Genomic DNA, 17,146 nt, shown 5'->3' with positions numbered 1-17,146 from the left:
CAGGCAACATTTACGGCCATTTGCAACATCCATAGTCACATGGCCATGTTTTACTTCCAATTTTTGATAAAACCAGTCCATAGCAAACCATTGATTTGCTTAAGGGCCATGGTGTTCACTTAACAACCACTACTAAAAGGCTGTAAAATCAGGTTGGTTACATGAGTCACCCAATCTACAACTATCAGGAGTTACAACCATGACGGACACGCTCTATTACAATTATAACTTGTCAACTGTAGTACAAAAATAGTTCTGAAAAACCCGTGCACATGGAACAAAATCAGAGCTAAATATTAATTGATAATATTTAATGAGTACATGCAATAAATTTCAAGTCTGTCAGCTATAAAAAATAACTACAATTGTTCTAATTATTTGATTCAAGTCAGATTTCCATTGCTACAATAGGCCTAGGCTATAACCAATAATCCATATTACAAGTTAGCACAAAAGGGCCCAGTATTTCAAACATTGCTGCCTGTGAATAATTATACTATAATTATACTTCAATTATGATCTCATTAATATTTTAAACAACATAATATGCACAAATGGTCAATACCTGATCTAGCTTGCGTTTCAATGTAGATACTTCTTTAGGGTTTGAGAAAGTAATATCAAGTCCAGGGGAAATGGCGTAAATAAATTGTATTTCATATTCTTGAGCTGCTGCAATCAGAGTCATGAGCTGTTCTAGAAATAAAAGCCGATTATTTTAACAAGAAGTGACCATAAGTTAATCTATTTCATCAAATTAAATATATTGGTTTTAATTTTATATATATATTAAAAGTGATTAAGGATGTTAATTGAGGTTTATATTATGTTTGTGTACAGTATGCAGAGTCTGGATTGAAAAAGTATACGAAGAACATTGCTAGTTACAAATGGCTGAATTGGTAGATACTGAAACACCTTTGATGTCAGGGAGGTCTATCCTGTTGATAGATTATTTCTGTGTTACATTCAATTAGGTGAACAACTTTCTGATGAAGTTGCTTGTGTGTCTATTGTATTGAAGGAAGTCTTGCAAGTAATTAATTCTGTTATGTAGTTCTGGTGTGTTGCAGTATATTATCATCCACTTAATATGGTTTTAATGCAAGTTTTTTTTATTGTTCATGTAAATTTAACTATTAAATTTGGCTTATATGGGTAAGTTTTCTTTGGACTTTGGTCTCGAAAAGAGAAGATTATTGACAGTTCTTTCCCTTCCATCCAGGACATAGCATATAAGCACTGGGACACTACACATCCTCTTCATGACCTCTTTTCCTTGTTACCTTCTGGGAGGCTTCGTGGAAGAACATCCAGATTCAGTCAGTTTTGTTCCTTACAGTATTAATCTTGTGAACTCTAAAGCTTCCTCTTTCCACTATGTATTCAAGATGATTAATATTTATATGTTATTTCCATGTAAGGGTGTAAAAGGTAAAGGTAAAGGTTCCCCCGCACATGCGTGCTAGTCGTTTCCGACTCTAGGGGCCGGTGCTCATCTCCGTTTCAAAGCCGAAGAGCCAGCGCTTGTCCGAGGACGTCTCCGTGGTCATGTGGCCGGCATGACTAGACGCCAAAGGCGCACGGAACGCTGTTACCTTCCCACCGGAGTGGTCCCTATTTTTCTACTTGCATTTTTACGTGCTTTCGAACTGCTAGGTTGGCAGAAGCTGGGACGAGTAACAGGCGCTCACTCTGTCACGCGGCACTCGGGATTCGACCCGCCAAACTGCCGACCTTCAGATCGACAAGCTCAGCGTCCTAACCCACTGAGCCACCGCGTCCCTTGTAAGGGTGTAGGTTTATACATGTTCTATATAGCATGTTTAAATGTGTTATGTATGTGTACACTTTTGAGAGCAACAAAATTTCATTTTTAATGTGTGCCAATGTGCCCAAAGTAAAAAATGACAATAAAGGTTATCTATCCATCCATCCGTCTAGTATGCCTTTCTTCTGATGACGAGAAAAATATAGTTTGGTATTTGCTTCTTCTACTAAAACGTTTCTATCAAATGTGTGGTTGCTTACCTAATTTGGGTTTTCTATCTGCTCTTTTTGGATTATGATATAGGTTGGTTGTATTAACAGAAGGATTAGTTTTTAATTGTTGCATTACTGCTTCTGCTATACATCTTGAAAGGAAGGGGTCTCATTCTGATCCCCTTGATCTGTTTGTAAATTTAATAATTGAACTGGTATGTTAAGAGTTTCACTATTTTGATTTTTCTATATTCCATTAGATTAGGTGTGGAATGATACTGTGATTGCTTCATTAGCTAATTTGTGGTCAACTAAATAACTTTTGAAAATTAAAGAGGTTAATTACCAGCTTCCTCTACAGAATACATTTCTCGCCAAAACATACGGTGCTTGTAGTCATCTTTCGGAGCATATAGGTAAGTGTTTAGTCCCCATTTCTGAAGTCTATAAGGTTAAAAGATTAAAAAAAATGTTTAAAGCTAAGAATGCAACTGCTCATCAACCATGCTAAATTGTACACTACCAGTTGAAATAATATTTATACAATACTATACAATGGATATAAGTCTATACACTCCTGTTAATACCAGAGTTTTGAGATGTAAAAAAAAAGCCACACCAAGATAAATCACTTCAGAATTTTTTCCACCTTTAATATAACATATAAGCTGAACAATTCAATTGAAAAACAAACTGAATTTTTAGTCGGAAAAATAAAAATTTTACAATAACATGGTCGCATCCTTAAACTAATTCTTTATTAAAGCATCTTTTGATTTTATGACCACATTCAATCTTTTGGGATAGGAGCCTATCAGCATGGCACATCTTGCCTTGGGAATCTTTGCTTACTCTTCATTGTGCAAGCTCTACAAATCTGTCAGATTGCAAGTGCATCTCCTGTGCACAATCCTTTTCAGGTCACCCCATAGATTTTCAATTGCATTCAGGTCCGGGCTCCAACCGGGCCATTCCAAAACTTTGATTTTCTTCTGGTGAAGCCATTTTTGCTTATTTGGAAGTATGCTTTGAGTCATTGTCATGTTGAAAGGTGAAATTCCTCATCTTCAGCATTTTAGCAAAGGTTTGTGCCAAAAATAACTGGTAATTGGAATTGTTCATCGTTCTCTCTATTTTGACCAAAGCCCCAGTTCTGAGGAAAAGCAACTCCAAACCACCATGTGAGGAAGGTGTACTTTTGGTGATGCATGGTGTTATTTTTGCACAAACATACTTTATGGAATTATGGCCAAAAAGGTCAATCTTGGTCTCATCAGACCACAACACATTTTCCCACGTGCTTCTGTCAGTTTTGATGCAATTTTCTGCAAAATATAGCCAGGATTGGGTGTTTTTCTTTGTAAAAAAAAGGCTTCTATCTTGTAATCCTACCCCACAGCCCAAAATATGAATACAGGAAATTATTGTCACATGAAATACACAACCAGTACTTGCCAGAAATTCCTGCAGCTCTTTTAATGTTACTATAGACTTCTTAGCAATCTCTCAGACCAGTTTTCTTTTTCATCCATTTTGGACAGACATCCAGTTCTTGGTAATGTCACTATTGTACCATATTTTCTCCACTTCATAACTGTCTTCACTGTGTTCCATGGAATATGCAATGCTTTGGAAATAGTTCCATACCCTTCTCCTGACAGATACCTTCCATCAATGAGATTCCTTTGTTGCTTTGTAAGTTCTTTGCAGACCATGGTTTTTGCTTAAGAGGCTACCGAGTAAATGTCAGAAAAATTCTACTAGAACGGCTAAACTATATGGGCTTGATCAGAGTCATTTTAATTGATGGCAGGTGAGTACTGCTATTTAACATTAATTTGAATATGACCAATTCTGAACATAGCTACATCCCTCCTTATAAGAGGGTGTGCACACTTATGTAGCCACACTATTCTATTTTTTTATTTTCCCCCCACTAAACAATTTCAGTTTGTTTTACAATTGAATTGTATAGCTTATATATTAAAGATGAAAACAATTCTGAATTGATTTATCTTGGTCTCATTTTTTACATCTCAAAAATCTGGCATTTTAACAGGGCTGTATAGGCTGTATATCCATCAGGCCTGCCCAAAATGCTGCTGCTGGTATTTTTTTAAAAAACTCAACAAATCAACCACCAATAAACATTGCTGCCACCACTAAATTTTTCACTATTACTGCTGTGAGAATTACTGCTATTGAAACATATAAAGGAAAATATAAAAACAATTAAGAAACACAATGGTAATAAAAGGTCAAACAGTTACTAGTTTTCAAAGGTAAAAAATTGTTTCCCAAATCTTTTGAGAGCCAAGAGCTGAATAAACATTCTGGAAGCATATTTCATAGTACCATAGGTGCAACAGAAAGTACCATGTTCCTGTATAAATATAGAAAAATACAATTTTTTTAGAAAGTTCCAATTAGATTGTTTGATATAATGAAGTCCCAGACTATTCAGAACTTTAAAAACCAACAACCAGCTCTTTGAAATAGGATGAAAATTAGTTTCAAAAGGAAACCTCACTGCTAGAAAACTTATGATTAAAAGCAGTCAAGGATACGTAGATGATTTATAAATTGGAGCTGAATAAATGCATTCTGCACAATAGAAGTCACTTCAGATTGCTGATATTACTCATATTTCAGATTAGACATTTCTATAACCAATTTAGAATACTGATGCTTACGTTATAGTTAAGCTTGTTATGGTAAAGTTTATGTCTGGAGTTGCCAAAAAGAAGAATCATAGCTGAATTAAATTATATTTCAGCAGAATATCCCCAAGAAAGATATTTATTGTGGATAGTGGAAATGAAAAATGTCACATCAGTGAAGGGTGAGATATGTAATCCTTTTATTTCTCAGATATCCCTATTCCCACCGTGTAAATTTCATGTTTTTACTGCAGATAATACTCATGATTGGGTCATTTCTTTGTGGATGGATCTTTATTCAGAATCGTGTCCCTAATATCAATAGAATTACCCAAATTTCTCCAAACCACTTGGAACCAATGTAAGCCAATGGGATGTGAAATATAATCTTGAAGCATAAGGAACAACATTGCATTACTTTATTTTCTGGAACCTGCTTTTTTAAAAAATTAAGGGAAGAAAAATTAAAAGCAGTTGTTTGCTTTTAAACCACAAATAATGAATTTATTAATCATAAAGTGACATCCACATAGGTATTTTGGAAAACTTGTTGCAAATTAATGAAGACAACAATTAGAGAATTTTGTAATAACTTACTGTTTATTATTTGGTTCTTTAAATCTATGCTTTAATTGCATTTTGGACAATCAATCAATTACATAGCATAAAACTGCAGAACAAGCATGATGTCTTATACCTTCTAAAAAGCTCCTTTCTCTGTTCCATAACCCAAGGTCTTCCATAAAAACCTGTAAGAAATTTTGAAGGCAAAATTTAAGTATTAAAATTAGTTTGAAATAATCAGCCTCCACAATAGAAAGCTTTGACCAATGCCTTTTCATAATATTCACATAAAATAGAATTTATAATCTTCTCTTGCCTACCTAATTTCTGCATCTGTGAGAAACAGGTGAAACAGAAATCCTATGTGAGCAGATGGAGTGTATCACTTTGAAGAACAAGAATAGAATTTAGGAATTCTCCTGGACTGATGGTTCAGATTACAGTAGCAGCCAAGAATTATTTTCCGTTTTGCTTCTATGCTAAATAAATATCTTATTTGAAGATGTTTCATTTTAACCTCAGTTACCCATGCATATCTGGCAAGAACATTGTAATATGCTGTATGACTGCAAAGCTTCTAATTTGATCAAGACGATATAATTGATTCTTTATTGTGTCATCTGAATTGTTTGCCAAAAGTGTAAGAATTATTATTGAAGTTTTTCGAACCGTTATTTGAAAGGCTGCTTCACCCATATTACTTACTAATGGTTTAAGATTCACAACAGTATTCCTTCTCACAAACCCATTCTAAAGTACTTAGGGTGGGTGAGATGAAGATTTTCTATAGCAATAATAGCACCCTATTTTAGAAATTTTAGAAACAATTAGAATCTAAAAGTTTCCATCATTTCAGTTTTTTAAAAACTTAAATGATTCATTTGTCTTTGGGTATTTTATTGCCGACCTGCTGCTTTTTAGTTTATTAGATTTTTAGCCTCCCTTTATTACCATAAGTAACTCAAGATGGCATACATAATACTCTTTCCTCCTACTTTCCCCACAACAACAACTCTATGAGGTGAGTTGGGCTGAGTTTATGACTGGCCCATCTGTCACCCAGCCTTTTTGTTAATTTTATCTTGGAAAGGTAAAGGTAGCTTGAAGATGTTTAGTATTTTTAAAAATAAACAATAGCATTCAAAAATTATGGAAAGATTCATTTAAAAAGTAGAAGTCATTCAATTAGTTTTGCCCTAAGCAGTTTAGAGCTTTATAAATGAATTGAGCTCAAAGGCAACTTTGAATAAGGTTAATTCAAAACTCTCATTATACATCCTGTAAAATGTGTTATCAGTCAACAATATAACTGCCATAGTTTGCAGTACCTGTACATTACTTTCTAAACACTTCAGGGCAGCTTTATATAACAAAAATAAACACTTAAGGTATATGAAGAAATATCCAGCTGCCACTTGATCTTCCACTAGTAGCCTCAGAATCAAGTTTATTGCAAAATTGCAGATACAGTTTAATGGTTTAAGAGGCATTGGAGAATTAATCTATAATCTAATCTTCCAACTTTTCCTGCATAAAAATCATACACTAGGATTTGTCCCAATGTATTTGGATAAAAATAAGCTTTTGAAATAATGTCTATCTGAAAATCGATTGTAATGCGTTAATGATAATGGTATTAGTTCCAATAGCCACATCTTCTCCCACAGATCTCCATGTGGCTACTCAAAATGCTAGTGAAATTTTTTAACATTGTTACAAGTCTTGATTAACTCTCAAGAGATCACCTCTCTTGTTCTGATCTTGTTTTCATACCAAGTCTTCTAGCACACATCCTTTAAAGATGGAAGCCTTTAACACTGTGAGGGTCCTCTGAGGTGAAAGTGGAAGAATATCTTCTCTGTGATTCCAAAACCACAGATTATGCTTCTTCAGTTACTGTATTTTGTCCTGACTGGATCCATGATTACTTTAACTACTAATCTCAAAATTGTGAATATTAAAAAAAGGATTGCTATCACCAATCATGGTGCTCAATCCAAATAGCAAAAGAGACAACTCCATCTCCCAAAACTGGGAGGAATATCTATTTCTATATACATCAGCTCACCAACAGAACAATGTTTTTATTAATCACCACCTTTCCTTTCTAATGGCCATTCTGTATTTTTTCTTAATTCTGTTTATAAAGTCATCCCAGCATAATTCAGAACAACTGCTACTTATAATACAAAATGTTTATACTAAAATAGATTGAAATCTTTAAGTTCCTATAGTTATAAGCACAAAAATTTTAACAATTGCCAGCTTGGAAGCTGTTACGCTCCTCTCAGGTTGTTAAAATCATCAATCAGTTATTAACTTTCTTATTCTTAAAAAGGCAGGGGGAAGGATTAAATCTATGCATTGCATTCCACTTTACCTATACTTTAGCACATATGCAGTTGAATAAGCACATACTATATTACAGCTTCAATTAATGTTTTCAATATACTGGGATTGATGTGATATTTACTGCACATCTGGAAATATTTGCTAATCATCCAAATTCTATTATTCCATTCCTGAAGTTTGTACAAAGTAATTAACCTAGATGCATCTTCCTGGATATTAACCATATTACAATAATTAAACAGAAGCTTATTTTTTCTTTATATAACACTGCTTCTCTCTGTTCTGAGACAAATATTTTGCTATAGCGTAAACCAATAAAACAAATGTTAACTGCAGCCAAATGGTTACTATGTGGGTAGAAAGAAAACCAATCCAAGATTTCAATGATATCCTTAGCTATATGTTTTAAGTTCACTACAGAATTGAAAATGGTACAGTACCTAAGCAAAAATATTTCCTAAATCTGCAGTAGTCTATTTTTGTAGGCAACAGTAAATCTAATAATTATATGGGCCTTTAATTTTAAAATAACCAATTATGTATTTCCCATATCCAGTGAATGCACCTTGAGTTAGTCATTTTAAAAATAGTTATTGCTTTCAATGCATAAAAAAACCAAAAACCAAAGATAACAAAATATCAATACAACACATAAATATTACAATTCATAAATAAGAAAATCTCAGTATTTTTAGTAACCAAGAGCCTTGGTGGAGCAGTGGGCTAATGCCTCCTTAAGTAACACCAGCTGCCTGCAATTAGTGCAGGTTCGCATCCCACCAGGCTCAAGGTTGACTCAGCCTTCCATCCTTCCGAGGTAGGTAAAATGAGGACCCAGATTGTTGGGGGCAATAAGCTGACTTTGTAATAATGCCGCTGGGGGGGGGCGAAAGCCCTAATAAACAGGCATATACATAGAATGAAGGCTATTGCTAAGCACATTGATTTGTGCTTAGATTGTATGCCGCCCTGAGTCTTCGGAGAAGGGCGGGATATAAATGGGATTAAAAAAAACTGATTAAAACGAACACATCAGCCTTTGCTTGGGAAAAAGTCTGAGAAAATGAGGAGTTATTAATTTTAAATTTCAGGCCTCACAGGCGATCATGGATGAGCACACATCTACCCTATCAAACATGTTTATTAGATGTGGTTAACACTATAGCCTAGTGGGAACAATCTGCTAAATATTCAGAAAGTTTGCAGCCCAGATAATTAATCTTCAGAGGATGCACCGTGCTCCCGCGCTGCCCACAGCCCTCATATTATATTATTATATTATATTATATTATATTAATTATATTATTATATTATATTATATTATATTATATTATATTATTATATTATTATATTATTATATTATATTATATTATATTATATTATATTATATTATATTATATTATATTATATTATATTATATTATATTATATTATATTGTGTTTTCATCCATCTTATCTATAGTGCTGTAACATTTTTTTTTAAAAAAGCATACATAAAAAGCCTTCGCAAACAATTCAATCTGTGACTCTTCTTTTAAAGACTTAATTTCACGCCCGACGGTATGTTAATCATCGGGCTCCTGCCAAGCTCACAGAAAGCGACCAATTGAAACGGGGGAGAAAAGGAGCCAAGTTAATCTCCACCGCCGCCAGATTTTACTGGTAGGGCGGAGTCAGGCGCTACACAAAGAGGTAAAGAGTAAGGAAGGCAGGAGGGGGGAAGCACCGCTTTGTTCAATGGCGGGTCCTCTTTTTCGGCGCTCTTTATCGTGGCCCAGCCCCGGGTCCCTCCCGTTTCCAAGATCTCCCCGTTACCTTCCACAACGCCGCAGAGGAAGCGCCGTGCTCCCGCGCTGCCCACAGCCCCGGAGCCACTCTCGGCAACCTCTTCTGGGCCCGAGGGGTCCGGTCGTGTAGGGGACGACTCACTTCGGGGTGAGGAAACGGCCGTAGAACTAGGAACGGGTGCGCCCTGGGGCTCCCCCCGGCTTTCAGCGACCATCCCAGCCAGATCTACTCCGGGGCTGCCGTCCGCCGCCATCGCCCTTCCCTGCACTCTAAACCAGGGTAGGCTGCGCTTGCGCGGAGAAAACCAGCCCCAACCGGTCCAAGCCGGAACCAACCGCTCCGCTCCCTTGATTTCCAGCCGGGACCGCGGTGGGTGATCACGTGCAGCTCCACCTCTCTTCCTCCGCGCGCCAGCCAGAAACACGAACCGCGAACAAACCACTCAGCGCTGGCTCCAGAGAACGAACGGACTATTATAAGGGTGGGGGCAGGACAGAGAAACCTTACAGCGCAGGCGTGAGGGTCTAGCAGGCTACCAACTGCGCATGCTTAACAGGGTCAGAGGAGGGGAGGCGCCTGTACGCATGCGCAAACGTGAAGCCTTGCTCAACTGCGCATGTGACAGGCGTTGGCTTCGCAGCAAGGCCTTAATGCGCGTGCGTAGTTGCTGGACAGATTCCGGGGGCGGTACGGCGCAAGTGAGAAGGAAAATAAAGTAGCCACTGTTAAAGCGCAAGCGCAGAATTTAAAGCGCGAAAGGGAGTGATTAGTTTGTTTAGGCCAGGGGTAGGCAACCTCGGCTCTTTTATGACTCATGGACTTCAACTCCCAGAATTCCTGAGCCAGCCAAGCTGGCTCAGGAATTCTGGGAGTTGAAGTCCATGAGTCAAAAGAGCCGAGGTTGCCTACCCCTGGTTTAGGCTAATATTGTCCAAGGGGGTGGAGTCTTGTATAAGCTGAAACGTTCAGCGCCTGCCTTCAGCATTATTTTCATTTCCAAGCGGTTGAGGAGGAGGAGCCGTTTCTTACTGTATTTTGTGTCTGGTTGCTGAGCAACGTTATCGGCGCCTAGGGGAAACTATTGCATACCTTCGTCCGTTTAACCTACAAGATAAAAAAATAAAGTAACTCAGCAATACGTATTAGAAATATTATATTTCACCAGTAAACCAGAAATTTATTTATTTTTTATTTTATTTTAATTCCATTTATATCCCGCCCTTCTCCGAAGACTCAGGGCGGCTTTACAAACTTACAAACTTTACAAACTAAAATGTCGTGTTTTCAGTTGTAAAAAATCCCGTCACAAAGCCTGGAGAGTTATCGGCTGCCAAGCAGTCCTGAGATAGAAAAGCGGCATTAATTTGTTTCGCTTATTCAATAATTTCCCTCTAGTTTTCAGCGAAGAAGCTTGTCTCTCCACTACAAATGTGTTGCCTAAATATATTACGGTATCTCTTATTCCTGTCCAAGCCGGAAAAAAAGTAAACTTTCCGACTCCAACTTGACTGCTGCCTTAGTAATTCAGGATGTGTTTGGCAACTTCGCAATTGCCTTCTGTGATTGTTTTTTTCTTTTCGACCTCGCTGGCAAGCCGGTAGCCTGAGTTTCCTTACACGAGAGAAAGGGCAATGCTGATGAAAACTATAATAGTTTGGGTGGATTAGAAGGAACGAGGAGAGAATCTAGGAGTTAATTAGTAAAACCATACCAATCTAGCTAATTTAATTCTGTTGATTTGATAATCGTAGGATATGTGTGTGCTGGGAAGTATGTAGGATATGTTCACCAATCTGAGTTATTTATAAAAACAATAAAGGGATACAAACTGCTCAATGGTAAAATAATTCGCACACCTGATATTGGTTATATTGTAGTATTTACATTTGCAGTAATTTTATATAGTTACCAAGATTCAGTGGAGCAGGGGATACAAATGCTTTTAAATAAAATATTACCTAATGTCAAGTACTGATAATAATAGATTGTAATTGGCAGAAAAAATATTAAAAAGTAATCAGTCCTTAAAAAACTGGAAGGTTGGTAATCTGAAGATAATACACCAGTGGCCTAATTTAGAAAGAAATCCCTCAAGATTGACTGCTGTTTTCTTGCAAATTACAGTATTGCAAATTACAGTATGTTGAGTGCATAGCTTTGGACTCATGGATCTCCATCTTTCCCACCTTAAATTCAACCCTTTTGTGAGTTTTCAAGGTTGAGAATTCAGAACAGGTAAAAAAAAATCTGGAATCTAGTAAGCATAGTTTCAGATTAATACAATTTCTTAAAAGGCATAAATTTTTGTGAGCTGCAGCTTACTTCATCAGCTGCTTAGTGCATCCTACATAATTTATGTAAGATTTAAATTTGTAGCTGGAAAAGTTGTTTTTTTCTTCTGACACTTATTTTCCAGTTCTGAAAAGGAAAATTGAAATAAACTATCTTTTCCTTGATCCCTAGGATTGCAAATAACTCCAGAATACAGATTTATACATTATAGTTTTGAAAATAGAAGTGACTTATCAATTCTTATATCAACATACGTTTCACCAGCTTGTGAGTTAATAGCATTGTGGGAAGTCAGCCCCGCAGAGAAAGAAATATTAAAAGGGCAGAAAAATATATTTCCCTAAAGGATTTTAAAGAGGCAGAAAAGCATGCCCAGTTTTTCTTAATAGCCCCAAGCAGAAACCAGCTCTATAGAAATGCAGATGTACGGTAATCCATCCAGGAAGGTTGGAAGCCCCCAGCTAGAAGATTAAGAAGACAGACACCTAAAATCTACATACCCCATCCAAAGTCTAAGACAGGACATAATAGGATTAACTCACAGATGCCAAAGGGCACATCCAGACTCAGGTCAGAATACATGACACAGGAAATACAAAGCCTCAAACAGGAACAGGAAACAACTCCAAACAAAAGCTCCAGAGGGTATAAAAACCCACTCCATACATGTGCTCTATTATGTTGTGGGCTCTAATGAGCAGGAATGAAGACGCACAGCTGAGTACAGAGAAACTCATTCTTTTATTAAGCTGGAACTGTACTGAGGACTTGGGTGCACCTTGCCACAATATATGGCCAGACCCTCTGGTAGCAACCAATCAGATTGAACCCATGCTTGCCTCCCAAAGATGACCAATTACAGGACCAGAGACGTCCTGTCTGGGTTGCTAGAGAACCATTAGTTCTCCAGCAACGCATGTGGTGTGGTACCAAAAGCCCAGTACATAACATGCTCCCTCTCTTTTTTCATCCAGACCCATCTTTCTGTCTGGCTCTCCTCTTCTATAAACTGCAACCTTCTTTCTAAAGCAGACGCCATGTTGTTTATTCCCGGCTTGGACTGAACCATGAAGGACTTTTCTTTCAACAATTTGGCACCCCAGAATGGGACTCCAAGCTAACCTCTCCAAAGGACTGAGACTGGTAAGCCCCATCTTGCTGGCAGCAGACTCCTTGTGTCTGTGGATGGGTTTCCCAGGTCCTGCCCATGTGGAGCCAGGGTAGTAAAGGGAGTTTTGGGTTTGAACTCAAGGGCTGCTTTGGAAAAAAGGTAAGGTAAGTACCTCTAAATTTTAACTTTAAAGTCCAGGGGAGCAAAATAAATGTGCGTATGTGTCTGCGTGTGAGTGAGAAGATCCTTTTCCCAATCACAATTGGATTTTGCTCCCTCTGGTCTTTCCTAACCGCAGAAAGGATCTGTTCAAGTGGCAGACCCTGGAAAGCATGGGGGTTTGGCCAGAGCGCAGAACCTTTTGTTAGGGAAAAAGGAGAAGCTGTGTGCAAATGGAATGGAATGAGTGAGTGAAAGCATTGGATTTTGGCAACCAGCTGGCCCTGTAAGCAAAGCCCACCTGTAGGAGGGGCTCATACTACTGCACAAAGCACAGGTCCTCCAAGACGACTCCTGAGTCTGAAAACTGAAGGCAGTAAGGTAGAAGTAGGCCGTGTACCTGTTGCGGCAGGTCCTTCTCAGACCCCTTTTGGTCTGTAAAGTGACAGCAATAGGAGGGGCCCGTACTTCATTAGGGAACCGAAGTCCTCCTGGGCAATTTTTTTTTAGTGCCCAAAAACGGACAGGAGTGGCTGAGAAGTGCCGTTAGGGACCTGACTAAGCTGATTGAACCCCACATCGGAAGGGGAACATTGTTAGCTGTAGTTCGAGGATGGGAATTAGGTTACCTATTGGAGATTTGCTCGAGGTGTGGGATGAGAGGCGAGTGCCCATCCTGGATGGTATGAAAAAGGAAGCGAGCAAGAGAAATTTGTGAAGAATGGTTTTGCTCAGGCCTTTTCTGGAAAACCAATTTGGCTAAATAAAGGTTGTTGTTGTTAGTTGCGAAGTCGTGTCCGACCCATCGCAACCCCATGGACAATGTTCCTCCAGGCCTTCCTGTCCTCTACCATCTTCTGGAGTCCATTTAGGCTCACGCCTACTTCTTCAGTCACTCCATCCAGCCACCTCATTCTCTGTCGTTCTGTTCTTCTCTTGCCCTCAACCTTTCCCAGCATTAGGTTCTTCTCCAGTGAGTCCTTTCTTCTCATTAGGTGGCCAAAGTATTTGAGTTTCAACTTCAGGATCTGGCCTTCTAAAGAGCAGTCAGGGTTGATCTCCTCTAGGACTGACTGGTTTGAACGCCTTGCAGTCCAAGGGACTCGCAGGAGTCTTCTTCAGCACCACAGTTCAAAGGCCTCAATTCTTTGGTGCTCAGCCTTTCTTATGGTCCAACTTTCACAACCATACATTTCAACTGGGAAGACCATAGCCTTCACTATATGCACTTTTGTTGTCAGGGTGATGTCTCTGCTTTTTAGTGTGCTGTCTACATTTGCCATGGCTTTCCTCCTTAGGAGGAAGCATCTTTTAATTTCTTGGCTGCAGTCCCTCTTTGCGGTGATCTTGGAGCCCAGGAAAATAAAATCTGTCACTACCTCCATTTCTTCCCCATCTATTTGCCAGGAATTGAGAGGGCCGGATGCCATGATCTTGGTTTTCTTAATCTTTAGTTTCAACCCAACTTTTGCATTCTCTTTCTTCACTTGTAACAAGAGGCTCTTTAGTTCCTCTTCACTTTCTGCCATTAGAGTGGTATCATCTGCATATCTTAGGTTGTTGATCTTTCTCCCAGCAATTTTAATTCCAACTTTTGATTCATCTAGCCCTGCCTTTCTCATGATGTGCTCTGCATATAAGTTAAACAGGCAGGGTGACAGTATACAGCCTTGCCGGACTCCTTTCCCAATTTTGAACCAATCAGTAGTTCCATGTCCAGTTCTCACTGTTGCTTCTTGACCCGCATATAGGTTCTCAAGAGACAAATAAGATGGTCTGATACGCCCATCTCTTTAAGAACTTGCCACAGTTTGTTATGATCCACACAGTCAAATGCTTTAGCATAGTCAATGAAGCAGAAGTAGATGTTTTTCTGGAACTCCCTAGCTTTGTCCATGATCCAGCGTATGTTGGCAATTTGATCTCTAGTTCCTCTGCCTCTTCGAAATCCTGCCTGTACTTCTGGTAGTTCTCGATCCACATACTTCTAGAGTCTAGCTTGTAGGATTTTAAGCATAACTTTACTAGCATGTGAAATGAGTGCAATGGTGCGATAGTTTGAACATTCTTTGGCACTGTGTGTGTGTGTGTGTGTGTGTGTGTGTGTACATTTTTTGGCTTGCTAACAAAGAATAAAGGGAGACTGATATGATCATTTCAAACTTATTTGTTCTCATCAGTCAGCCATACCCTTCTGAGATTCGAACCTGGGCCGACTGCGTCTTAAGCAGTTGTTTTAACCCCTAGGCCACAGGCTCTCTCTCTTTCTCTCTTTGTTAGCTGAGAAGCAAGGGAGATATGTGTTAAATGTTTGTAGATGGCCTTGGGCTAGGCTGAAACAGGAAATAAGATTTGTCCCGTGTCTGGGACCAAGGAAGTGTATTCTGAATGCTTAACAAACATTATATATATATATATCATATATATATCAATAGCATAGCTATTTAGTTTTTGCATTCTTTGATTTTGATATATAAAACAATAACTTGCATCTTATTTGTTTTTGGATACTTATTAAAGAATTCTCATATTTTAGTTCCTTTTTTTAAACTAAACAATTCAAATTGTTAGTATATGAATGAAATATTACAATATCACTGTTTTTTTCATTCTACGTTTCTTTGCTGATTGTTACACTTTATCACTTCTGCAGAGCTGATTAGATCTGTTGGGATGGAAACAAAGCACTTAGCATGTAAGTAAGTGATGTGAGACAAACTTACTGCTGTATCACAAACATACTGCATTGCCAATCAGGTAAATTCCTAATTTTAACCACGATTTTGGGTCAACCTTTTTTTCCCCCTGAATGTACCTGCAGCATGGATAAGAAGGCCTAGTCGGCATATTGTCGACTAGTTTGGGTAACATGTTTGCAGTAGAAGCAGGGAAAGTACATTATTATTTCTATCATTATAAAATAACATCTTTACCACTAGTTGTCTTTCCCTTCTAGGTAGGTGATTTCCCACCTAAGAAATAAAATGGGTGGCAACCTGGCAACATTTCTATTTTTGCTGACTATCCATTAAACAGGCATGGGGAAAGAATTACAGTAAGATATTTTCTATAAGTCAGTCTACTTATAAATTCCTAATTTGAGACCCTCATAATTGGCACTTTGAGAAATATACCCCTTCACATACTCCTATACATGAGCAAGAGTTGGACAGAGCTTGAGAAACCAATCTTCAGATTGCCATGAAGTTGCTTGTATACCCTACATTGAATCAGTCTAACCTACTTCGTAATCCTGTAAAAATAAAATGGTTGCAGCATGGAGAATTTAATCATATCATGTATTCTGTCCTGAGTTTCTAGAGGACTCCTCAGAGTATAAATGAAAGAAAGAAGGAAAATTCCAATTTGGAAATTGTTTAGAAATACTTCAAAAGGCAACAGATCATGGTAAGTTTTAGCAATCTGATTAGGTAAAACCCAAGCTAGCAACATATTTCACAAAAATGGGGTGTACTATAAATGTACTTTTAAAGGAAATAAAATGGATCATAGTTTATTAGAGGAAAAGATTCATGGAATCTTGAGCATCTACATGATTTATGCAGTTGGGATTTAATGCATAAAAGGAAGTAAAATAACAGAATACTGAATTGTATTATGAAATAAAATTTCACAACCTTTAATGAGCCCTGGCAAAAGGAAAATAGAAGTTGTGGCTGCATAGTTTCCACGTTTGTTATAGAGATCATATGTATATTTGCATGAGTTTACACAGTACCGTATGTTCATCAAGAAAGATGCTCAGTGGGTTAGGACGCTGAGCTTGTCGATCAGAAGGTCGGCAGTTTGGCGGGTCGAATCCCGAGTGCCGCGTAGCAGAGTGAGCGCCTGTTATTCGTCCCAGCTTCTGCCAACCTAGCAGTTCGAAAGCACGTAAAAATGCAAGTAGAAAAATAGGGACCACTACGGTGGGAAGGTAACAGCGTTCCGTGCGCCTTTGGCGTCTAGTCATGCTGGCCACATGACCACGGAGACGTCCTCGGACAAGCGCTGGCTCTTCGGCTTTGAAACGGAGATGAGCACCGGCCCCTAGAGTTGGAAACGACTAGCACGCATGTGCGGGGGAACCTTTACCTTTACCTTAATCTTTTTGCAGACAAATTGTGAGACAGTGATTATACCTGAACTGATAATGTCTAAAAGTACAAAATGGATCTGAGTTTCATCAGGCATTAGATGTGTTCTAATTATGACTGTAATGGCAGCATTACAATGCA

General features: G+C 38.3%; 1 protein-coding gene across 5 annotated transcripts in view; it reads right to left on the bottom strand.

Annotated features, from left to right (window-relative positions):
- The window catches only part of OGA (O-GlcNAcase), a 39,646-nt gene extending 29,806 nt beyond the window's left edge, over window positions 1-9,840 (bottom strand). For all 5 annotated transcript variants that reach the window (XR_014026730.1, XR_014026731.1, XM_081329859.1 and 2 more), the window contains exons 1-4: window positions 9,374-9,840; window positions 5,341-5,392; window positions 2,330-2,427; window positions 566-696 (exon numbers count right to left, since the gene is read on the bottom strand). Coding sequence is in view for 3 of the 5 variants with exons in the window: in XM_081329859.1 (XP_081185985.1) it covers window positions 566-696; window positions 2,330-2,427; window positions 5,341-5,392; window positions 9,374-9,599 (507 nt within the window). In the remaining 2 variants the exon portion in view is untranslated. The remainder of the gene's footprint in view (window positions 1-565; window positions 697-2,329; window positions 2,428-5,340; window positions 5,393-9,373) is intronic.
- Between the last annotated feature and the right edge of the window lie 7,306 nt (window positions 9,841-17,146).

This window comes from Vipera berus (assembly GCF_964194415.1).
Source record: "Vipera berus genome assembly, chromosome: 5".
NCBI classification, from domain to species: Eukaryota; Metazoa; Chordata; class Lepidosauria; order Squamata; family Viperidae; genus Vipera; species Vipera berus.
The sequence above is the reverse complement of the archived record's forward strand: the minus strand, read 5'-3'. Positions and strand labels throughout refer to the sequence as shown.